Source organism: Staurois parvus, unplaced genomic scaffold, assembly GCF_062004578.1.
Source record: "Staurois parvus isolate SC_StPar_1 unplaced genomic scaffold, SC_StPar_1.0 ptg000449l, whole genome shotgun sequence".
NCBI classification, from domain to species: domain Eukaryota; kingdom Metazoa; phylum Chordata; class Amphibia; order Anura; family Ranidae; genus Staurois; species Staurois parvus.
The window spans coordinates 1,092,667-1,117,454 of NW_028318245.1; the positions used below are offsets into that span (position 1 = coordinate 1,092,667).

General features: G+C 45.4%; 2 protein-coding genes and 1 pseudogene across 3 annotated transcripts; all 3 read left to right on the forward strand.

Annotated features, from left to right (window-relative positions):
• The first annotated feature begins 6,504 nt into the window (after positions 1 to 6,504).
• Positions 6,505 to 14,225, forward strand: LOC149453239 (uncharacterized; annotated as a pseudogene). Its single transcript, XR_016314675.1, has 4 exons — positions 6,505 to 7,204; positions 7,318 to 7,466; positions 7,579 to 7,711; positions 8,252 to 14,225. The product of XR_016314675.1 is annotated as an uncharacterized LOC149453239 (transcript).
• Positions 14,226 to 16,110: 1,885 nt separating this feature from the next.
• LOC149453240 (endogenous retrovirus group 3 member 1 Env polyprotein-like) lies at positions 16,111 to 23,844 on the forward strand. Its single transcript, XM_089688522.1, has 2 exons — positions 16,111 to 16,874; positions 21,209 to 23,844. The coding sequence occupies exon 2, from the start codon at positions 21,933 to 21,935 to the stop codon at positions 23,049 to 23,051; it is 1,119 nt and encodes a 372-aa protein (XP_089544648.1). The 5' UTR covers positions 16,111 to 16,874; positions 21,209 to 21,932; the 3' UTR covers positions 23,052 to 23,844.
• Positions 19,535 to 21,198, forward strand: LOC149453241 (uncharacterized). The gene has a single exon (XM_089688480.1). It carries the CDS (start codon positions 19,728 to 19,730, stop codon positions 21,168 to 21,170), a length of 1,443 nt encoding a protein of 480 aa, XP_089544606.1. The 5' UTR covers positions 19,535 to 19,727; the 3' UTR covers positions 21,171 to 21,198.
• Positions 23,845 to 24,788: the final 944 nt, after the last annotated feature.

The following is a 24,788-nucleotide window of genomic DNA, read 5'->3' on the forward strand; positions in this document are numbered from 1 at the left end:
GCTCAATACTCCCTCTAGCATGATATCAGCTGCTGCTCCTTCTGACAGGAGTGACACTGCAGTGAGGAGCAGGATGAATGGCCAGATCACCAGTGTCCTTCCCTTAACATAGTACCCAGGGCACATTTCCCTTCTGCTTTCCCCGTGTTTTGGCCTTGTAGAGTGCCCGCCTGCAGGGCAGCTTCTCCTTCCCTGTCCAGTCATGTGACAAGGGGAGAGAGGAAGAAGGGCAGGCTACCTTAACTCCTGAGCAGCGCAACGCTGAGACTTAGATGAGTTTCCAGCGCTGGCTCTCTTCTGCCTCCAGCAGGCTGAAGAGAGAAGAAAAGCAAATTCTCCCTGCAGTATGATATCGGCCGCTGCTCCTTCTGACAGGAGTGACACTAGTGAGGAGCAGGATGAATGAACAGATCACCAGTGTCCTTCCCTTAACATAGTACCCAGGGCACATTTCCCTTCTGCTTCCCACTTGCTATGGCCTTGCTTAATACTCCCTCCAGCATGATATCGGCCGCTGCTCCTTCTGACAGGAGTGACACTGTAGTAAGGAGCAGGATGAATGGCCAGATCACCAGTGTCCTTCCCTTAACATAGTACACAGGGCACATTTCCTTTCTGCTTCACCCTTGTTTTGGCCTTGCTCAATACTCCCTCCAGCATGATATCGGCCGCTGCTCCTTCTGACAGGAGTGACACTGTAGTAAGGAGCAGGATGAATGGCCAGATCACCAGTGTCCTTCCCTTAACATAGTACCCAGGGCACATTTCCCTTCTGCTTCCCCCTTGTTTTGGCCTTGCTCAATACTCCCTCCAGCATGATATTGGCCGCTGCTCCTTCTGACAGGAGTGACACTGCAGTGAAGAGCAGGATGAATGGCCAGATCACCAGTGTCCTTCCCTTAACATAGTACCCAGGGTACATTTACCTTCTGCTTCCCCTTGTTTTGGCCTTGCTCAATACTCCCTCTAGCATGATATCGGCTGTTGCTCCTTCTGACAGGAGTGACACTGCAGTGAGGAGCAAGATGAATGGCCAGATCACCAGTGTCCTTCCCTTAACATAGTACCCAGGGCATATTTCCCTTCTGCTTCCCCCGTGTTTTGGCCTTGCTCATTACTCACTGTATTTGCAGTTCCAGCAATAAATCAATAAAGATGGCCTTACCCAACCACCTCAGCTCGCATTTCCATCTTCAGCTGAATATGCTGCGATTGGAACAACTTTGCTATTTCCTCTGTTTTTCTTTGACCTGGAATTTTATCCATGCGGCCGCAGAGTGAAAGAACAGCAGGCACAACATTAGGGTTCCCACCTCATCTTTTTAACTCCGAACACATATTAATGACACGGGTTCTGTGGCTGATTAAGGTGGTAATTGAATTCTTCTGGATCAACTGTGGGTGTAGGATTATAACTTTTTTTTTTTAATCGTTGAACTGAATGGACTTTTGTAAAGAAAACAAAACCTCAGCGCTCAGGACTTCCTATTTACCACACAAATCCCCGTGGGATGCTGCTGTGCACAGGTACAAAAGACCAAAAAAAACTTTTATCAGTGAAAACCAGCGCAAACCCACATGATCAATTACATTACTCAGCTTTTAAAAAAACATTACTGTGCTGATAAAGATATATATAATAAATTATATATAAATAAATTGATATATAAAAAAATATATAAACATTAGAATCATAAGTCCAGTGACAAAAAAATCAAGTGACAAAAAAAATCAAAAAAAATCCCAAAAAATATATATATATAATTACAGTCCCGTGACAAAAATAAAACAAATTAAATTATAATTTTCATTTGGTTCTTCCGTGTTACTGATCCCTTCACCATGCACCAGTGCAGAAATCAACATTAGCCGCACTCACCAGATATTGGTGAGTCACACGCCTTTCAGGATTATTAAGGGCTCCTGGACCCCCTTTACTTTTTGTGAGACCTCCAAGTGCTGTTTCCTCTTATGTCTAGGTACCTCTTCTGCTTACTCCTCTCACCGAATCCCCCAAGGAAAATCAGGAAGAAGAAAAGACCATAGCGTGATACCGTAGTAATTTCTCCTCAAAATAATCTCTCCAGACCACTCACATTCTTTTGCGGGATATAGCCCGCCTTTTATTCAAAACAACAGTGATTTTCTTCCAAAATGATCCACTTTTCATGTACACCGATTTTTGTAAGAGACCCCACAGTTTAGTGTGCAGCAGGATGGCAGACCTCAGCTACAGACTCATCTACTAAGTCTGTAGCTGAGGTCTGCCATCCTGCTGCACACTAAACTGTGTGCAAAAGAATGTGAGTGGTCTGGAGAGATTATTTTGAGGAGAAATTACTACGGTATCACGCTATGGTCTTTTCTTCTTCCTGATTTTCCTTGGGGGATTCGGTGAGAGGAGTAAGCAGAAGAGGTACCTAGACATAAGAGGAAACAGCACTTGGAGGTCTCACAAAAAGTAAAGGGGGTCCAGGAGCCCTTAATAATCCTGAAAGGCGTGTGACTCACTAATATCTGGTGAGTGCGGCTAATGTTGATTTCTGCACTGGTGCATGGTGAAGGGATCAGTAACACGGAAGAACCAAATGAAAATTATAATTTAATTTGTTTTATTTTTGTCACGGGACTGTAATTATATATATATATTTTTTGGGATTTTTTTTGATTTTTTTTGTCACTTGATTTTTTTGTCACTGGACTTATGATTCTAATGTTTATATATTTTTTTATATATCAATTTATTTATATATAATTTATTATATATATCTTTATCAGCACAGTAATGTTTTTTTAAAAGCTGAGTAATGTAATTGATCATGTGGGTTTGCGCTGGTTTTCACTGATGAATGGACTTTTGTCTTTTTTCAGCCAGACTAACTATGTAAACTCACTTAGAGCCTTATCATTATTATTAAATTAGCCTCAGAACCCGTGTCATTATTATGTGTACAGGTTTAAAGGGATGATGTGGCCACCCTACACAACATGCATCTTTGCACCCCTTGCAGGCAGGACAGGAATTTTTCCACTGTTACCAGGGGTGACGGCACACATTTTTGCATAGGAAACTGGGCTTGTGGATAAAGTGTCCCACCCAGTATTATCTGTGACACCTCATATAATAGGAAACGTCACCATACCGTACCCCCACCGGCCACATGCCTCACAAGGAAGTGGCCAGCTTTTCAAAGAGAACCTTCTATTCCAGTGATTCCCAGCAAGGAGATGCACACACACATCTTTATGGCGGCAGAGAGCCACCTCTCCGATGCAGCTTTTCTCTCCCAGCAACATACTCTTCACTTATTATTATACAGGATTTATGGCGCCAACAGTTTGCTTAGCACTTAAAATATAACGGGAAACAATACAGCAACAATACAAGAGGGTTAGGAGGGCCCTGCTCCTTGGAGCTTACAATCTAAGAGGGAGGGGCTGGTGGTACAAAAGGAAATAACTGTGGGGGATGGACTGATAGAGGAGTAGAAGATTCCATTATTAGCTGAGGGCAGGATAGGCTTCCCTGAAAAGAGAGGTTTTCAGAGATCGCCTAAAAGTGGGCAGAGTAGGCGATAGTCTGATTGGGGTAGAGAGTTCCAGAGGATGGGGGAGACTCTAGAGAAGTCCTGCAGACAAGCATGGGAGGAGGAGGCAAAGGAGCTAGAGAGCAGGAGGTCATGGGAAGAGCGGAGAGGATGGTTTGGGTGATGTTTGGAGACAAGATTGGTGATGTAATTGGGGGCGGAATTATAAATGGTTTTATATGTGATTGTTAATGTTTTGAATTTTATTCGTTGGGCAATAGGAAGCCAATGGAGGGATTGGCAGAGAGGGGTGGAGGACACTAAATAGAGGCCAGTGTAGAAATTGACAGAGATGGAGGATACTGAATGGAGGCCAGTGGAGGGATTGGCAGAGAGGGATGGAGGACACTGAATGGAGGCCAGTGGAGGGATTGGCAGAGATGGAGGACACTGAATGGAAGCCAGTGGAGGGATTGGCAGAGAGGGATGGAGGACACTGAGTGGAGGCCAATGGAGGGATTGGCAGAGAGGGGTGGAGGACACTGAATGGAGGCCAGTGGAGAAATTGACAGAGATGGAGGACACTGAATGGAGGCCAGTGGAGGGATTGGCAGAGAGGGATGGAGGACACTGAATGGAGGCCAGTGGAGGGACTGGCAGAGAGGGGTGGAGGACACTGAATGAAGGAAAGTGGAGGGATTGGCAGAGAGGGGTGGAGGACACTGAATAAAGGCCAGTGGAGGGATTGGCAGAGGGATGGTGGACACTGAATGGAGGCCAGTGGAGGGATTGGCAGAGAGGGGTGGAGGACACTGAATGGAGGCCAGTGGAGGGATTGGCAGAGAGGGATGGAGGACACTGAATGGAGGCCAGTGGAGGGATTGGCAGAGATGGAGGACACTGAATGGAAGCCAGTGGAGGGATTGGCAGAGAGGGGTGGAGGACACTGAATGGAGGCCAGTGGAGGGACTGGCAGAGAGGGGTGGAGGACACTGAATGAAGGAAAGTGGAGGGATTGGCAGAGAGGGGTGGAGGACACTAAATGGAGGCCAGTGGAGAAATTGACAGAGATGGAGGACACTGAATAGAGGCCAGTGGAGGGATTGGCAGAGAGGGATGGAGGACACTGAATGGAGGCCAGTGGAGGGATTGGCAGAGAGGGGTGGAGGACACTGAATGGAGGCCAGTGGAGGGACTGGCAGAGAGGGGTGGAGGACACTGAATGAAGGAAAGTGGAGGGATTGGCAGAGAGGGGTGGAGGACACTGAATAAAGGCCAGTGGAGGGATTGGCAGAAGGATGGTGGACACTGAATGGAGGCCAGTGGAGGGATTGGCAGAGAGGGGTGGAGAACACTGAATGGAGGCCAGTGGAGGGATTGGCAGAGAGGGGTGGAGGACACTGAATGGAGGAAAGTGAAGGGATTGGCAGAGAGGGGTGGAGGACACTGAATGGAGGAAAGTGGAGGGATTAGCAGAGAGGGGTGGAGGACACTGAATGGAGGCCAGTGGAGGGATTGGCAGAGAGGGGTGGTAAATATGTAACGGTTAGTAAGGTGGATGAGTCTGGCAGCAGCATTCATGATAGACATCATTCTCCCAGCTGAAGATGGTGGGCTTCTTTTGAGGTATAATTTACATGTGTAATCATTGATGGAAGGTATGGACCACGAGTCAGCAACAAAATGATGAAACATAACTTAGACTTCAGTATTTATATTCAACACAAGGTGGTGATCTCATTTGAAAAACACACAGAGAGGAAGTGATGTAACCAAAGACAGGAAGTGATGTGGCTTAACAGAAGGGAAGTGATATAAGGTATGGACAGGAAGTATAAACAGGTTTTTCCAGATAAAATAGGAGTTGGAGGGAAGTATAGAGGAGCCATTATTGGAACGAGCAGCAGAGGAGGTAATAAGATCTTATTTTATATTTACATCCAGTAACCCCCCCCTGTCACGTCCATCCTCTTTTTCCATTGTCACTGTGTTTTATAGACCTGATACATCCTAAATATATATCCTTGAGTGAGGAGGTAATTTTTGTGAGGAGTCAGGAGGTCACAGTGTATCTCTCCATGGAGGAGTGGGAGTATTTAGAAGGAATAATTAAACATACATTAAAACCATTAACCAAAATTCATATATAATAATCACTTAATATACTTAAAAAATTCATAATATTAATACATATCCGTGATTATAAAATTGCTAAATCAATAATACATCATTTTTAGTGAAAAATGTAAATCTCAAAAAAAATTGTGAATAAATACTCATATATATATACTTAATTAATATTGCGTAGAAACAGTGTCCCATAAAACATAAAAATAGTGACTTAGTGCTTTAATTAATCTTCAATCCGTGATTACATATGAATCCGTGACTGTTTGTGAATCCTCCCATTAGTGCAGATGTAAGCTCACCTCCTTATCTGCCTATAATTAGGCTATATGCGCTTTTGGTTCTCCTCCTATGGAACCTGCTTGATTAAGACTCTTTCCTTTTTAGATAGTGGATATCCTTTATCACTGATTTTCCCCTCTGGGATTGATCCCTCCTCACGAGGACACAAGCCCCCTATACTCTCCTCTCCATACGTCTCTCCACATATAGGGAAAAAATTCCAAATATAGTGTTTTATCCTTTTAAAATATAGCTTTATTATCTCCAAGTAATACACTCACATTTGCTGTGATCAATATAAGGCATTTCAGATGTAAAACGAATCCTCCGCTGACCGTTGAAGCATGCACCCGCCGTCTGGCAAACAATCCAGCTCCCTTTGAGTGACGTTGCAGTCCCACCTCTACGCGTTACGCCACTGGTCACGTGGCTTCATCAGGGGGTTTTGATAGCACTTTTTTCACTAAAAATGATGTATTATTGATTTAGCAATTTTATAATCACAGATATGTATTAATATTATGAATTATTGAGTTTTTTAAGTATATTAAGTGATTACTATATATGAATTTTGGTTAATGGTTTTAATGTATGTTTAATTATTCATTTCACTTGTTCATATATGATTATTTATATTGGGTATAGATAAGTGATTACAAGTATTAAATAATTATCAAGGAGCGCAACACATTATGGTGATATAAGTTGTGTACACAGTGGTAGTTATGTGTTGGGTGTTTGCGATCCAATAATATTTAGGACATACTCTGTCCAGTTTTGTGCGTTAGGGTGGTTATCTAATTTGGCTCGCAAGATATATAAACATTTTTTATAGTATTTAGAAGGACACAAGGATCTCTACAAGGATGTCATGATGGACAATCAGCCGCCCCTCACATCACCGGGTAAGAGGAGACTTTATTGTAAAGGAGAGAGCAGTACGGAGGGTCCACCATCATCAGGAAGATGGATCCAGTAATGGGAACCCACCAGAGAGATGTCCCCGTCCTCTGTATTCCTGGGATTCCACACAGGAAGGTCACGCCGTCCCCCGCCATCATCAGGTAGATGGATCCAGTAATGGTAACCCACCAGAGAGATGTCCCTGTCCTCTGTATTCCCAGGATTCCACAAAGGAAGGTCACACCATCCCTCACCATCATCAGGAAGATGGATCCAGTAATGCGAACCCACCAGAGAGATGTCCCCGTCCTCTGTATTCCCAGGATTCCACACAGGAAGGTCACACCATCCCTCACCTTCATCAGGTAGATGGGAATGAGCATGTAGACCTAAAATGTGTTTGTGATATGGGATGGCATTCCTGCATGTCATCTCTTGCTCCTTTTTACCAATGTATTCTTTCATCTTTGGGGTTTAGGTGAAGAACTAAAAGACATCAAGGTTGAAGTTAAAGAGGAAGAAGAAGAGACGTTGGTGAGTGGAGATCAGCAGTCTATGGAGAAGGGTTGTCCTCTGTATTGCCAGAATTCTACACAGGAACATCAGAACTATACAGAGAATGATCAGGTAGATTGTATGGGGTAAAAAATAATTGTATGAGAAGACATTCTTTTATGTAATCTATTGTTATTGGCAGCAGTGTGTCCAGATGTTATATTGTATTGTCTTTGGGGTTTAGAATGAAGAACTGAAAGACATCAAAGCTTATCTTAAAGAAGAAGAGATGTTGGTGAGTGGAGATCAGCAGTCTATGGAGGGGGAGAGGATTATGAAAAGTAAACAGGAGGAATCTTCTCTACATATGGACACAAGTACGTAACAAATACTAAATGCAGAAACTGTTCACATTCTACTTAAGTATAAAGCATGTATTTTAGAAAAACAAAAAAGCAGTTGATAAATAGGAGGGCAGAAAAGCCACATAAAGTTTGTCTATAATTAATTAACATTTAAAGAGTTCCTTCTTCGTTCCAAAAGGCAAATAAATTCAGATCAACATTCTACAATGATTCTTATTACAAATATTAGAAGCTCTTCCAGTCTGCTAGAACAAGTTCCCATGGAAGACTATGAAAGGTCCATCTCCATTCCTCAATACAAGATCATATTCCCAACAAATGAGGAGGAGATACTGGACACCATATGGAAGGTCCATCTCCATTCCTCAATATAATGTCACGTTCCCAACAAATGAGGAGGAGATGAAGGGTCCACCTACATGTCAGAAGTAGCACCTGAGGCCCCATATAACCTGTCTTTACCACCACTGCTGTACATTTTATGAACTCTGTATCTCTGTTCATCAGTCCCATTCTTCACCATAATATATATTAAATATTGCTTTCCAGCAGGTGGACAGTGTTCTCGGAATATAAATACATCGGAGGGATATCTTATTATATATCCAGATTGTAAGGCAGAAGATACAGACATTCCACCATATTTTTCAAAAGTGAATTCCTATTGGTCGGTTAGATCAATGGATCCTTCTAATCCCAAGGAATCTTCTGATAGATCCCATACTATGACTTCTGATGTCCATCTAAGATTAATGAATCCTTCTAATCCTGAGGAATCTTCTGATAGGTCCCATACTATGACTCTAGATGTCCATCCAAGTTCTCACAGTGTTGGCAGATCAACAGATCCATCCAATCCCCAGAAATCTTCTTCAGGCCATAAGGGGGTTTACACAGGAGAGAGGTCGTTGTCATGTTCGGTGTGTGGGAAATGCTTTACTAAATACCAAAAACGTCTAAGACATCAGAATCTTCACACCGTTGAGCGTCTGTATTCATGTTCAGAGTGTGGGAAATGTTACATTCAAAAAGTACAACTTGTTATACACCAGAGAACTCACACAGGTGAGCGTCCATTTTCATGCCCAGAGTGCGAGAAAAGATTCTTTCAGAAAGCAGACCTGGATTCTCATCAAAGAATCCACACCGGTGAGCGTTTGTATTCATGTTCAGAGTGTGGGAAATGTTTCATTCAAAAAGGACAACTTGATACACATCAGAGAACTCATACAGGTGAGCGTCCATTTTCATGCCCAGACTGCGAGAAAAGATTCATTCGGAAAGCAGACCTGGATTCTCATCAAAGAATCCACGCTGGTGAGCGTCCTTATCTATGTTCAGAGTGCAGGAAATCTTTCTATGAAAACCAAGACCTTCTTCATCAGAGAACTCACAGTGGTGAGCATCCTTTTGTATGTTCAGAGTGCGGGAAAAGTTTCAGTCGCAAAACACAACTTATTTTACACCAGAGAGTTCACACGGGTGAGCGTCCCTTACCTTGTTCAGAGTGCGGGAAATCTTTCTGTCAGAAAAATGTACTTCTTGAACATCAGAGAATCCACACAGGCGAGCGTCCTTATTCGTGTTCAGAAATCCTTCAGTTATAGAAGATACTTTGTCGAACACCACAGAATGCACACGGGTGAGCGTCCTTTTTTATGTCCAGACTGCGAGAAAAGATTCAATCATAAAGCAGCCCTGATTTCTCATCAAAGAATCTACACCGGTGAGCGTCCGTATTCATGTTCAGAGTGCGGGAAATGTTACATTCAAAAAGGACAACTTGTTATACACCAGAGAACTCACACAGGTGAGTGCCATTTTCATGCCCAGAGTGTGAGAAAAGATTCATTCGGAAAGCAGACCTGGTTTCTCATCAAAGAATCCACACGGGTGAGCGTCTCTTCCCTTGTTCAGAGTGCGGGAAATCTTTCAGTCAGAAAAATGTACTACTTGAACATCAGGGAATTCACACAGGCGAGGGTCCTTATGCTTTTTCAGAGTGCGGGAAATCCTTCAGTTATAGAAGATTCCTTGTCAAACACCACAGAATTCACACGGGTGAGAGTCTTTTTTTTCCTGGCCAGAGTGCGGAAAATCTTTCACTGAGAAAAAGGAACTTTATAGACACCACAAGAATCTCACGGGTGAGCTCCCCTATTTCTGGCCAGAGTGCGGGAAATCTTTCATCTTTAAAAAAAGACCTTGTTAAACACCAGAGAATTCACATTTGCGAGCGTCCCTATTCATGTCCAGAGTGCGGGAAATGCTTCACTTTGAAAGGAAACTTTGTGCAACACCAGAGAATTCACACAGGAGAGCGTCCTTTTTCCTGTTAAGTGTGCTGGAAATCTTTCACGCTAAAATCTAGTCTTGTTGTACACCAGAGAATTCACACGGGGGAATGTCTTTTATACATGTTCAGAGTGCGGGAAATCTTTCACCAAAAAAGAGATCCTTGTTAAACACCAGAGGGTTCACACGGGGGAGCGCCCTTATTTGTGTTCAGAGTGCGGGAGATGTTTCTATATTAAAGGAAACCTTGTTAACCTCCCTAGCGGTCTGATTATTTCAGATTTTTGGTGCTGAAAGCGGTACCATTATTTTGCATGGAAATATGTAGTTTTTTTTATTGTAGGCTGTAATTTTTAGGAATAACTCTGAAATCTGTCCGAACAAGAGTCTATTAAACATCCCGGGTATGATAAAATTTGAAACACGAAATCGTAAATTATGATTTAATAAATAATATAATAACATTTAATTCAATTTTAATTCAAACATTTAATATAATCAAACCAAAAACACTGAAATTTGAAATATAGCGCCAAGTTCGCACATTGCTGAGCAAAGTCGCAAAATTGTTTTCAGTGTCTGATAACGAATTTCCCCCACGAATCATTATCACTCAATTCTGCAAGTGGTTCTGATTTACTATCGCTGTTCTCTAGCTGATCTAAACCCGCTTTTGACCTAAAGGGACACTTTTTGGACGCCATGGACTTTTCTCAGTTTCCAGGCAGAAAGAACAATCAAAATGCAGACAGGGGACAGGACAAAGCACTAGGGACAAAATGTATGTGAAATGGGTTGAAACAGCAATGTTTTGCTATGTAAAATTTGTTTGGAAAAAAAATGAAATTTTTTTAAATTTTCAAATTTCCCGCCGCCGGTGGCGCCCGTACGTCCCGACGTCACAGGGACCGGAACACAGAAGCCGGATGGCGGCATCGGCCGGAGGAGATGGCCGGGGACACTGCAGGGGACACATCACGGGAGCGAAGGACAAGGTAAGCTCTGCAGGGACTCCCTATGCAGCGCCGCATGGTAAGCCCGAGTGTAGCTTTTGACACTGACATTTTATCCCGAGCTACACTCGGGAATACCGCTGGGGAGGTTAAACACCAGAAGAAACACGCCACCCAGCGTCCTCACTGCATTCAGAGTGCGGGAAATGTTTTATAGATTAAAAAAAAAACAACCTCTGAGATAGAGGCGACCTGCCTGATGATTCTTTTGACAAATGTACGATGGATTTTACAGGTGGAACTGTTGAGTCCACAGAACATTTGGAGGCAGGGCCGTTGATAATGGGGTACCACCAGTCGTCCTGTATGGGGCCCAGGCCAGTTGGATGTGGGCAGGGAGGGTGATCGTCGTGGTGGGGGGGGGGGGGCAATTACTGGAACCGATCCCCCTGTAAGGCTCTCTGCAGCAGCTGAAAGCCAGCAGCAGGGAGAGGAGGAGAAGCCGGCTTTCAGCTGCTACAGAGAGAACCCTACAGGGGAGGAGCTGGGTGAATCGGATGTGGGCAGGGAGAGTGATCGATGTCGTGGGGGTGCAATTACTGGAACCGATCCCCTGCATGGTTCTCTTTGCAGCAGCTGAAAGCCAGTAGGAGGGAGAGGAGGAAAAGCCAGCTTTCAGCTGCTGCTGAGAGAACCCTACAGGGGAGGAGCTGGGTGAATCCGATGTGGGCAGGGAAGGAGATCGGCATTGTGTGGGGGGCAATTACTGGAACCGATCCCCTGTAGGGCTCTCTCTGCAGCACCTGAAAGCCAGCGGGAGAAAGAGGAGGGGAAGCCGGATTTCAGCTGCTGCAGAGACAGCCCTACAGGGGAGGAGCTGGGTGAATCGAATGTGGGCAGGGAAGGAGATCGGCATGACAAGGGGGGCAATTACTGGAACCGATACCCTGTAGGGCTCTCTCTGCAGCAGCTGAAAACCAGCGGGAGAAAGAGGAGGGGAAGCTGGATTTCAGATGCTGCAGAGACAGCCCTACAGGGGAGGAGCTGGGTGAATCTGATGTGGGCAGGGAAGGAGATCGGCATGGCGTGGGGAGCAATTACTGGAACCGATCCCCTGTAGGGCTCTCTGCAGCAGCTGAAGGCTGGCTTCTCTTCTCCTTCCCTCTGGTGTTCAGCTGCTGCAGAGAGAACCATACAGGGGATTGGTTCCAGTAATTACCCCCTGGCTGAACCCATCACCCTCCCTGTGCACCACACGCTGTCCAGGCCCCTCTGTGTGCCTCCCCCCACCCCCCCTCGCAGTGCTCCTGGGGTCCCTCCCACTTGCAACCTCAAGCACACAATAGGATCCTTCGGGATGATGAACACAATAAGTGATTGGTACTGATTACTCACTGTATCCATTCATAACTGAAGCATGGTAAACTGTGTTTTTCTTTTTTTGGGGGGGGGGGGGGGGCTGTCAGGTTTGCTGTATGGGGCCCTGTGGTTTCTAACAGCAGCCCTGTCTGTAGGATATAATAATGTGTTTTTTCCCGAGGGGTACATCCTGGCAAAAGTGTTCTTCCACCTACAGGTAGAGTGTGGTGGGCTGAGTCTTCCCATGCCGCCTTCTTCTATTTCTTGGAGGCTCGGATACTGGGACATACCAACGGAGCAAAGTCCACCCTACGAGCCTCACATTCTCCTAGGGAGGGGGTTGGAAAGGCCCAAGCGGGGTACAATGCACATCTCAGTACATAGGGGGCACAGTAAAAACATTTTGCATATTTAGGGGTGTGGTTTAACAGGTTTGTACCTGTAAGGAATACAGGATAGGAATACGGCTAGTCCCATATTTACACCCCCTGTCCATGACAAGTGCCCATCGGTGGTCAACGAGGAAAAGAAGCACGCATGAGATCACTTCATCTCATGCAGAATCTTACAAGAATGATTTACAGCAGTGGTCTCCAGACTGCGGCCCGGGGGCCAGATGTGGCCCTTTGCTTGCTTTTATCTGGCCCTTTGGACATTCTTTCATCTATTGATATCAACAATGGGGCATAATTCCCCCCCTCGCACTGGCACCAATGATGGGGCACTTATTCCTCTCAATGACACCAACGATGGGGCACTTATTCCTCTCAATGACACCAACGATGGGACTCTATTCCTCCCACTGACACCAATGATGAGGCACTAATCCCTCAATGACACCAATGATGGGGCACTATTCCTCTCACTGACACCAACGATGGGGCACTATTCCTCCCACTGATACCAACGATGGGGTACTATTCCTCCCACTGATACCAATGATGGGGCACTATTCCTCCCACTGATACCAACGATGGGGCACTATTCCTCCCACTGATACCAACGATGGGGTACTATTCCTCCCACTGATACCAATGATGGGGCACTATTCCTCCCACTGATACCAATGATGGGGCACTATTCCTCCCACTGATACCAAAGATAGGGAAGGCATTGCTTTTTCCCAATGACGTTGGAACCTTTTCTATTCCCAATGGCCAGTCCAGCCCCCCTAAAGTCTGAAGGACAGTAAACTGGCTCTTTGTTTTGGAAGTCTGGAGACCCCTGGTTTAGAGTGATGTCAGATGGGTAGATTTACGAGAATGGGACACGTCAGGTATTGAGTTCTGTTTATATTGCCAATCATTTTAAAGCATAGCCAAAAAACTTATAGGCCTCACTGACATAGGTGTACTAAAAGTGTTACTAAACCCACAACAGTACAATCGGTCTGTAGATGCAGTAAAGCATGCTTGTTATACTCACTGTGGGACCTAAGGGGTTAATCTCCTGCATTGTGTAAAAAGGCTGTTTGATCCTGTCTTCTCTTTCCCTTCTTCCAGTGTCCCCAATTCATCTGCTGATATTGTGATGGATATGGTAAAATGCCTATTTGGTTTGTTTTTTTTATACATTTTTTACATATATACTTTTATATTCTTAGATTTCTAAATGTTTTGTATGAATATACGTGTGTTGTGTGTACATCTGTTGTCTGCTGGTCTTTTGTAGTCCTTAACTCAAACATTTCTGCTCAGCAACCCCTCACATTGATTGGACTTGAGAACAAAGAAATATTTTCTTTGTAGAGATAAGACTTAGAAGAAGATCATGCCTATATGCTGAAAGAAGATTGTTTTCGTGTGGAAATTACCAATCAAAGACTAATATAATGCTAATGCTATTCTCACGTGGCTTTTGCATCATTTCGCATATATAATCTCACGTTTTCATTCCAATAAATTAGAAGTTTTCACAGACCTAACATGTGTCAGTGTTTCTTTATGTGCACGCACATTCCAGAGCCAGCAAGAGTAACTAGGACAGGAGCAGATAATCACTGGACACTTTGTCCTCACTAAATCAGCTGATGCCGAAACCCGGGAACTCTGGGTCGTGAACCGCGGACAGCCGACCCAAAAGGGCAAGAGGTATCAATCAAAGCAGACAGGAAAGAGCCTGATCAACTCTGAAGAGCACGGCAAGATATATTTTGCTGTCTTACCAGTGCTTATCCTGTTCATGTTGATTCACTCCTGTGCCTAGTGTGGCTGCTAAACGGAGTCTGCCCGGAGTCTATTTGAACCTACCTGCATGTGATTATCTGTTGTCTGCTTTCTGTTTTATGTATTGTGCTTGTTTTTATGTGTCAGTCTTGAGGTGGGCGAGGAGTGGACCTACTTAGGGTTTGACATATTTCTCTTGGGTGTGGTTACATTGTGTGTTGCCAAACAAGAGGAGGAGTCCTTTACGCGTCAAGGTAGTGTGACAGCAGGGTGCCGTAGCCTTGTGGGTTGCGAAGAGTTACTCAGTGATCTGTACTCTAGCCCACTGAGACTGATATGTCATGTCCTAAATGTGTGTCTGGTTTGATGTTTGATATCCATGACGACGGTTGGGGTTTATTAAGGGTTAAAGAGATAGGATATAGTCCGGTATTGTTAGGACGTCGGCCTCTGTTTTCTGATTTGCCTGAAGTGTTAGTTTTCCGCCTTAATGTGCATTACCCAGTAAGGGGGGGATTGGGAAGTCAATACAGCAAATAGAAAAAGAGGCGAGAGAGGGGGGGCACAGTACAGAAAGGTGCCCTTGCCAACCAGAACAGCTGGAAGATTGAGAACACACCAAACAGCAATGCGTGAAGAGTCTTGGATTTCTTTTAGGAAGACCAGAGACAGGAGGAGATGGGTCAGCAGCTGATAAGGCCCGAGAAAGGAATGTTAGCACGTGAGCTGGTTGCACAGAGAGAGGGGGAACAGTATGTGAAGGGTTTAGTTAAGTTAGCAAACATATGTGGTGTCACGATTGCGGCGTCAGACCCCAGACCTTCTCACCAAACTTGTGACCGTAGGACTGGCCGATCTAAAACCACTATGTGACGTGCGTAACAATACCACACCCAGTTGCACCCTGCACAAAGATTTTCCAGCTAATGGACTACAATCTATGTACTTGCAGCCTGGACGTTATTGTTACTGGGTCAGGTTAATTACGCAATTAACCCCTTCGCACTGCCATCACCTCCTTTTTATACAGAGAAAGAGGAAACTCGGCAATCTCAGCAATAACACTATAATGACTGAAATAATTGTCTGCATAACACGGTCATAACACAGGCCTGTTATACGGAGGGTTAAACAAACAGTGGCGTCTCTTTAGAGGCAGGAATTTGTAAATTGCAATTAAGAGTTATAGAAACAGTTCAACACTTTCAGAAGAAAGATTTATTACTAAAAGGGTCAAACAGGTGCAGTAAAATATTTACAGAGAAGATGTAACTAAGATATAGAGCTATATATATATACACAGAGTAATACAGATAACAGAAAGAAGTTTAGGTAAGTAAGTACTTGCCAAATAAATGCCTGAAGTTAAGCAGTTTCAATTCTGATGAACTCAAAAGGATTTCTGGTCTTGCACTCAGTTGCGATGGTACAACAAGACTCTCGGTCAGCTTGATGGTACGGAGCCAACGTCCTCACTTGCCTAACTGCTCACACAAGAACTAACAGTTTCTTTTCTACCCAAAAATCAATTGGTATCTTCTTACAACAGCAAGCTTATTGCCTTATTTGGGAAAAGGATGCCATAGACAGCCCCTTAGCAAGGTACACTGAACGCATTCTGGAGGGAGGGGGGGAAATCGGAGGAGGAAGCCTGATTTGGAGTTTGAGAAAAATACCAAAATGCAGAGATTTAGGAGCAATGAAGGACCGCGCCCCTCTCTGTGTGCATGATTGTGACATATGGAACTACAGATAAGGGAGGCCGACTACAGCCGGAAGCATGGCAGAAACTAATAAAAGAAAATAAGGTGTCTTAGTTGACAATAATTTACTGAGGACAGCAGAAGCTTGGTATAATGTAGCCAAGGCTATCCACAAAGAGCAGTTGACAGAAGAGGTATTGCAACAGGGAGGGAAAACTGTTTATGTATACCACCAATGTGTTAATATTGCAAAGGGACACCCACCGCCCTTGTATTTGGTCTGCAGACACTGGGCTCTGCCCTTCGTTTACTGCCCTTTCTGCCCTGCCAGTGCACTTCCTGATGGCGGCCATCTTGCTGCACCTGTATTGTCACTTCCTGTCCAGCCCAGTACACTTCTTGATAGTAGCCATCTTGCTGCACCTGTATTGTCACTTCCTGCCCAGCTCAGTACACTTCCTGGAGGCGGCCATTTTGGTACACCAAATCCAACATCCGGAAGGCCTACGCCTCGAGTGAGCCGCCTCTACCCAGTGTGTCCGGTCTTACAAGCCGATGGTACATTCTACGTACCGCCAGATGTGCCGCGTGTCCCCACCATGCCAGTCCTTGAACCTGACACGACCGCTGGTCCCGTGAGAGACAATTTTGTCCCCAATAGACCAAAAGGGAGCAAACATTTGCACTCAGGGTCAACCTGGTAAGACATATCTTCTTTGCATGAGGAGGCCGCAGGTCTGGAACTTCTTACACTATACACACACGCTTCTCCAGATGCCCCTTGTAGGCCACAGGCGACAGGAAGGACTCCTCAGACAGGAAGACTCCACACCCCGGCAGCTGCAGCGGTGCTGTATGTCATCTTTACTCCATCCCAGGCCTCTTCCCTGGTGACCACACTGCCAGACCCCGAAAAGCAGCCCATGCCCTTTTATCGCAGGATGGCCCAGATCCAAAAAACATAATCAGCAGCCTGGAGAGATCTAGTCAGCCTGTGTGAGATAAAGGCAGGAGAGTCATACTGGCCAATAATGGCATGAAGCTTTAACGACACCTGGCTTGTCGATGACAAAGCCTTCTCCTCTGGAGTGGAATTTTGTACACAACTGCATGACTGGACCAAAGAAAGACTGGCCGTTCAAGCTACCACCCTTCAAGATATTACCCTAGATAAGGCAGAGTCAGTAGAAAAATTCTATACCAGATTGTCCCAGGTCTTCTCAGACCTGGGATTCAGCACATACAACAAAGCCCATAATCAGATGCTGTCATCAGCCTTTGTTGCGGGGCTGAGGGAACCAGTACGGAAGGGTCTCATTATGACTAGGCCTGAGTATCATTTGGTGCCCTTAGACACTCTGCTGTTGGTGGCAAAAGGCCTTGAATCATCACCAGCTACCAAGAAGTCCACCCCTATTATGGTAGCAGACCCCTCGACACACACCTGGCCGGAACCCATTTCCTTCAATTGTGGCCGCCTCGGGCAATACAAGAGGAACTGCAGAGCCCCTCCCAGATGTCAACGGCCACAGTGGAACCAGGACACGCACAACCAGCAACAGTCACAACAGCAGCATCAAGCCCCTGGGCCCAGCGCGGATCACCTGGATCTTCTGTGCTAGGAAGTGGGCAAGCCTGTGTAATCCCCTATCTTGGCAGTGTCTTCAGTGGGTTCAGGGGGCCCACTAGCAAAAGTGACCTTACCTATTGAAGGGCACCCAACTACATTATTAATTGACACAGGTGCAGCCAGGAGCATGATCAGATCAGAATACCTGCCAGACCACTCATACCTTTCTGACATAGACATATCCTGTGTGGGGGTAGATGGAACCCCACGGTCTAATCCTCTTACCCGACCTTTACAGGTTGGTTCATTCCCAGACTTGCTGGCCCGGTTCGTCGAGTCTTCGACGTGTCCCCTGAATCTCCTGGGAGCTGATGTGCTATCTAGGCTCCAGGCCTCTACAACATTCACTCCTGATGGCAAGGTGGTAATCTCATCACCACTAGAAGAAGAGGACACGTCTGCACTATGCTCCATTCCCCTTCTGATGGCACTGCAAGAGACCCCTACCACCACCATCCCAGCGGATGTGTTGAACAGAATCCCAAGTTGCCTGTGGTCCACAAGACCCGAAGATATTGGACATTTAAAGGTACCCCCAATTATGGTGGAGCTGAAGCCTGGAGCTCCCCTACCCAGGAAACCAAAGTACCCACTGAAACCAGCGCAATCTGAGGCCATTTCAAAGCAGGTCAAGTCCATTGTGGCAAATGGTGCACTCATACCTTATACCTCTCCATGCAACACACCGTTGTTCCCGGTGAAAAAGAAGACACCCAAAGGGGAACCAAAGAAATACAGGATGGTACAGGACCTCCGAGCAGTGAATGAAGCCACCGTCTTGGAGACACCTATCGTTCCAAATCCTCACACTTTATTCACAGGGGTACCTCCAACAGCAAAGTACTTCACTGTGGTGGACCTGGCAAATGCATTCTTCAGCGTTCCCTTGCATCCTTCCTGCAGATACCTCTTCGCTTTTACCCATGAGGGGCAGCAATACACCTGGGCAGTTATGCCACCAGGGGCGCAAAATTCTCCCAGCCAGTTCGCCAAAGCCATGACCACCATATTGGACACGTGGCAAAAGGAACATCCGGCAGTGGTCCTTCTCCAATATGTGGATGACCTTCTTCTCTGTGCTGATGACCTGGCCACTGCTAAAGAAGCCTCGGAGAGCTTATTATGTTACTTGGCACACCAAGGCTGTAAGGCCTCCAAACCGAAGTTGCAATGGTGCTCTACGACAGCTGTGTTCTTGGGCCACTGCCTCTCACATGGAACAAGGCATCTTACGGAGGAGAGAGTTAAGACCATCCAGAACCTGCGACTGCCTCTGGGCCAGAAGCCACTCCATGCCTTTCTTGGCCTCATATTCTACTGTAGGGCATGGATTCCTGATGCTTCTTGGTTTATGCAACCACTCTACGATGCTCTCATGTCTGAGCCCTTCCATCTGTCCTCAGAGGCCGTCTCCAACTTCTTGGCTCTAAAACGCTTACTTCCTTCAGCCCAAGCCCTAGGCCTACCAGACTACAAGAAACCTTTCAAACTGTTCGTGTCTGAACGCCAAGGCCATACCAGGGGTGTATTGGCCCAGTCCCATGGCAACTGCCTACAACCCGTAGGCTACTACTCATGCCGTTTGGACCCAGTGGCTAGAGGAGCACCCTTGTGTCTGCGTGCAGATTTCGCTGCTCAAGCTCTGCTGCATAAGACCTCTGATATCGTTCTGGGACATGAACTTGTTCCCTGGCGCCGCATGATATTGCTGCCATTTTAAACCAAGTCCAACCTAAACATTTGTCCACAGCGAGGCATCTCAGACTACAATGTTCCCTCCAACTTCCTGATAATGTCACTCTCCTACCTTGTCAAACCTTGAACCTGGCCACTCTTCTCCCAATTGCTGAGGGGGGTAATGAAGGTAATGAAGAAAATGGAGAGGATAATGGAGCCACTGAGCCTCATAACTGTCTTGAATTTATGAAAATGGAAACTTTCCACCTCCCCACAGTGAGTGAAACACCTCTGCAGGACCCAGATTTCACCTTCTTTGTTGATGGTTCCAGATATGCAGATGATGGAGGCAAATATCATACAGGATTTGCGGTCACCACTGCAGACACAGTCCTACAGGCAAGAGCCCTATTGCCAGCAATATCTGCACAAGAAGCAGAACTTCAAGCACTCACAACAGCATGCCAGATGGCGAAAGGAAAAAGGGCCAATATCTACACAGACTCCAGATACGCCTTTGGGGTGGCCCATGACTTCGGACCCATATGGAAGGCAAGAGGATTTATGACTGCGGCAGGTACATCCATAAGACATGGAGCAGCCATTGGAAGATTGATGGAAGCACTCCTTCTACCCACTCAAGTGGCTATTCTGAAGGTAAAAGCTCACGGGAAATTAAACTCCCCAGAAGCCAAAGGCAATAATCTGGCAGATATGGCGGCAAAACGAGCGGCCATGGGACCACCAGAAATGGAAGGAGAGGTGACTGGAGAGTGGGAACCAATATTCACCCTACAGACCTTACCTGTGGATAGAAGCTACCTCAAGGAACTCCAAGAAGCAGCAAGTCCAGAAGAAAAAGAAAGCTGGAGACGGAAAGGAGCTGTTCTCAAAGACGGTCTGTTTGAGTGCAACAAGAGGCTTTGCTTACCCAAGAACATGTTCCCAGCTGTAGTTCAGTGGGCACACAGAGTAGCCCATCTGTCAAAGAGCCTCATGAACTCTCTCATCAACAAGTACTATATAGCGCCTGGGATCACATTGACGAACAATTTGTGCAGAACATGTGCCATCTGTGCAAAATGCAATCCAGGATGCACAAAGAAGACACCACAGAAACATTTGGCCAAACCCCTGTACCCTTTTCAAAGAATACAAATTGACCATATCCAGATGCCAAAGAGTGGGCGGTTCGAGTACGCCCTAGTGGTGGTCGACATGTTTTCAAGTTGGCCAGAGGCCTTTGTTGTAACTAATATGACTGCTAAAACAACTGCGAAGAAGCTCCTCACTGAGGTTGTATGCAGATATGGGCTTCCAGAGGTGATAGAGAGTGACCAGGGCCCTGCCTTCACAGCTTCAGTAACCAAAGAAATATGGGCTGCATTAGGAGTCACTCTGGGGTTCCATACCCCCTATCACCCCCAAAGTAGTGGAAAAGTAGAAAGAAAGAATGGCCCTCTGAAAGCCAGAATGCTAAAAATGGCCCAAGAGACTAACATGAGTTGGCCAGACAATCTACCTATTGCCCTATTTAGTGTCAGATACACGCCAAGGGGAGAACACTCCCTATCCCCTTATGAGATTTTGTTTGGTTCAGCCCCCAGACTTGGTTGTTATTTTCCACAACAGTTGCAATTACAATCTGATGTGTTAACTAATTATGTAACTGCATTATCACATGAATGAACCCGTATCCATTCCCCAGGTGTTTGCTTCCATTTCAGATCCTGAGTCAGATACAGGAACTCACAGCCTATTACCCGGCGATTGGGTATTAGTAAAGATATTTGTGAGGAAACATTTCCTTGAGGCAAGATATGATGGTCCATTCCAAGCCACAGCCACTTCTGTCAAGGTGGCCAGGAAGAACACTTGGATACACGCCTCCCACTGCACGAAAGTCCCAACCCCTGAGGAAAAGGCGTCATCTACACCATGACAACTATGTTGTATATCCTTTTTCTAATGAGTCTGACAGAGGCTCAACAGGTGGATATCACCGAAATAGGTGACACCACTGTATTTTGGTACAACTCATCCAACACTCATGTAGCCACCTTCAATTTGATTTTTGTAGTGTACTTCCCATTTGGTGCCAAGGCCACTCAGATCCTAACTGGGCACAGCGGGTATGTGACATAGGTCATGACCAGATATACATATGTGTCACGGATGATTATTGGAGACAGAATTGTGACTATTGGGGATCAGTTGGATGGAATATGGGAACAAACTGGGGATACAGACCACAGAGTGCCCTAAACAAGAAAGATGGAAAGGGGAGGTCCCTCATTGACCGTATGATGTTTTCAAGGTCAGGGTGCAGTAAGAAGGGGGAAAGGCTCACCATAAATATAGAGAACCCCAGCCCTGGTGATGCAGGTATTTATTGGTTAGCCAGGACCAGTTTTTCTGGAACTGGTTCTACAAAAAAACTTCAACTAAGGAATGTTTTGCTCATCAGAACCAGTGGTCAATCCCCTCAGACCCTCCATTTGTACCATAGGCGATATGGTGGCAATAGCAAATCCCACCTTTGAGGACACTATGGCAGCAGAAACTGGTTTTTCTGATACCAACCTGTGGCTTGAGTGGATGAGGTTCAGTGCCAGCCAGCATAACAAAAGTAATTGTTATGTCTGTGGTAGTGCTAGACCACATTTACGTACGGTCCCTCTTTCAATCCCACGGAATAATGAGGAATGCTTCCTCAGCCTGTTCACCAACACATCCACCAACCATTCCACATGTGAGAAATGGAAGAAGGAATATCCGATGGTTACAAAAATCTCAAAGCCTGGAGAGGGTATTACTATCTATCCAGGGAATTACACCTGTTATTCTAATTACAAAGGTAAAGGGAGGTTTCTGGGTAATTTTACAGAAGGTTATTGTTCCACCTACAGCAGCATTCGGGGGGTTAAGGTGCAGAATCAGACCCAGTCTCTCGGTGAGATTTACTGGATCTGTGGGGACCAAAAGTTTAGAACCAGATTGGAAGGGATTTGGACTGGTGAGTGTCCTCTTGCAAAGGCCATTATGCCTCTCCACATCCTAGCAGAGAATACCCATGACCCAATGCATGGCCGTAAAAGGAAGCAAAAAGCTCCTTCTGGTAGTTTTGACCCACATGTGTATATAGATGCCATTGGAGTCCCAAGGGGGGTGCCTAATGAATTTAAAGCCAGAGACCAAGTAAAAGCAGGCTTCGAATCCCTGATTCCCATGATAACTGTTAATAAAAAAGCAGATTGGATAAATTACATATACTACAACCAACAGAGGTTTGTGAATTACACCAGGGATGCCCTCCAAGGAATCGTTGACCAGTTAGCCCCTACATCCGACATGACATTCCAGAATAGGATGGCTATGGACATGATTTTAGTGGAAAAAGGAGGTGTCTGTAAAATGATAGAAAGAACTGGAACATGTTGTACATATATTCCTGACAATACTGGCCCGAATGGTAAGGTTACTCTGGCTATAAAGAAATTAGAAGACCTGTCAGTTGAGTTGAAGAAGAATTCAGGGATCACAGACCCGTGGGATCAATACTTCAGTTAGATGAGTGGGTGGCAAAAGATACTTGCCCAAATAGGGGTAACTGTACTAATAATTCCGATTCTCCTGGCCCTGGTTGTATGCTGTGTTATACAATATGTGAAGAAATTAATGAGCAAAGCTGTAGACAACAGTACACTTACCTTTCTGAACCAGGAGCAAGAGATCTCCACATGATAAATGAAGAAAAACCTTATACCCCATTACGGTCCTTCCCCGCCAATAGTAATCTCACAATTTTGTAGGGATAGCATCTGACTTCCTTATGTACAAAGTCTGTGGCAAGGGGGGTGATGAAATAGTCATCACCTGTCTAACGTACAGCATAAAAGAGTTCCAAGGTACATAAGAACAGATGAGCTAGGTTTTATAGGGACAGAGTAAAATAGTCATTTTAAGGGGGGACTGTGATGGATATGGTAAAATGCCTATTTGGTTTATTTTTTTTTTTACATATCTACTTTTATATTCTTAGATTTCTAAATGCTTTGTATGAATATATGTGTGTTGTGTGTACATCTGTTGTCTGCTGGTCTTTGTAGTCCTCCTTAACTCAAAAATGTCTGCTCAGCAACCCCTCCCTTTGAGTGGACTTGAGAACAAAGAAATATTTTCTTTGTAGAGATAAGACTTAGAAGAAGATCACGCCTATATGCTGAAAGAAGATTGTTTTCATGTGGAAATGACCAATCAAGGACTAATATAATGCTAATGCTATTCTCATGTGACTTTTGCAACATCTCCCATATAAAAACTCACATTTTCATTACAATAAATTAGAAGAAGTTTTCACAGACCTAACGTGTGTCAGTGTGAGTTTCTTTATGTGCGCGCACATTCCAGAGCCAGCAAGAGTAATTAGGATAGGAGCAGATAATCACCGGACACTTAGTCCTCACTAAATCAATATAGTGAATGTGGGGCGTCCGGGGAGAGCGGATATAGTAAATGCGGGGTCCGGGGAGAGCGGATATAGTGAATGCGGGGTCCGGGAAGAGCGGATATAGTGAATGCGGGGTCCGGGGAGAGCGGATATAGTGAATGCAGGGAAAGCGAATATAGTGAACGCGGGGTCCGGGAAGAGTGGATATAGTGAATGCTGGGACTGGGGAGAGCGGATATAATGAATGCGAGGTCCGGGGAGAGAAGATGTAGTGAGAGCGGATACAGTGAATGCGGGGTCCGGGGAGAGCGGATACAGTGAATGCGAGGTCCGGGGAGAGCGGATACAGTGAATGCGGGGTCCGGGGAAAGCGTATGTAGTGAATGCGGGGTCCGGGGAGAGTGGATGACCCACCTCCAACACGCACACGGCTTGGGACTGGGAGCAATGTCTGTGCCGCCACTACAACCTAACGGACATGGATGGAACTGCCTGCACGGAGATGGACGGAACACTCAGGGGCAAATACGGCCCCTCCCCCACCCTGGCGTATGCTTAATTATGCCCATGCTCATCAATTTTAAGTTTGTTTTTCATTCTTTTGTTTTTTCTTCATTATAAATATTAAAATGCCGCCAGTCTGTTGTTTTTCATTATATTTGTTTCATTCTTTAGCTAGAATATTAGCCATGTCTGATCATAGATAAATTTATCCATTGTGTAGGAGGAGGAGGAGATCGCGTTTCCCCCGTAGTTGCAGTTTCACATACAGTACATATTACATCTCCAAAATAATTCTGTGCATGTGTGAATGCTGTAACCGCTTGCCACCCGCCCATAGTACGTTTTACTGCAGG

Coding starts and splice junctions, on each gene's coding strand:
- LOC149453241 (XM_089688480.1), top strand. CDS start 19,728: ATGAAAATGGAAACTTTCCACCTCCCCACAGTGAGTGAAACACCTCTG.
- LOC149453240 (XM_089688522.1), top strand. CDS start 21,933: ATGTTTTGCTCATCAGAACCAGTGGTCAATCCCCTCAGACCCTCCATT.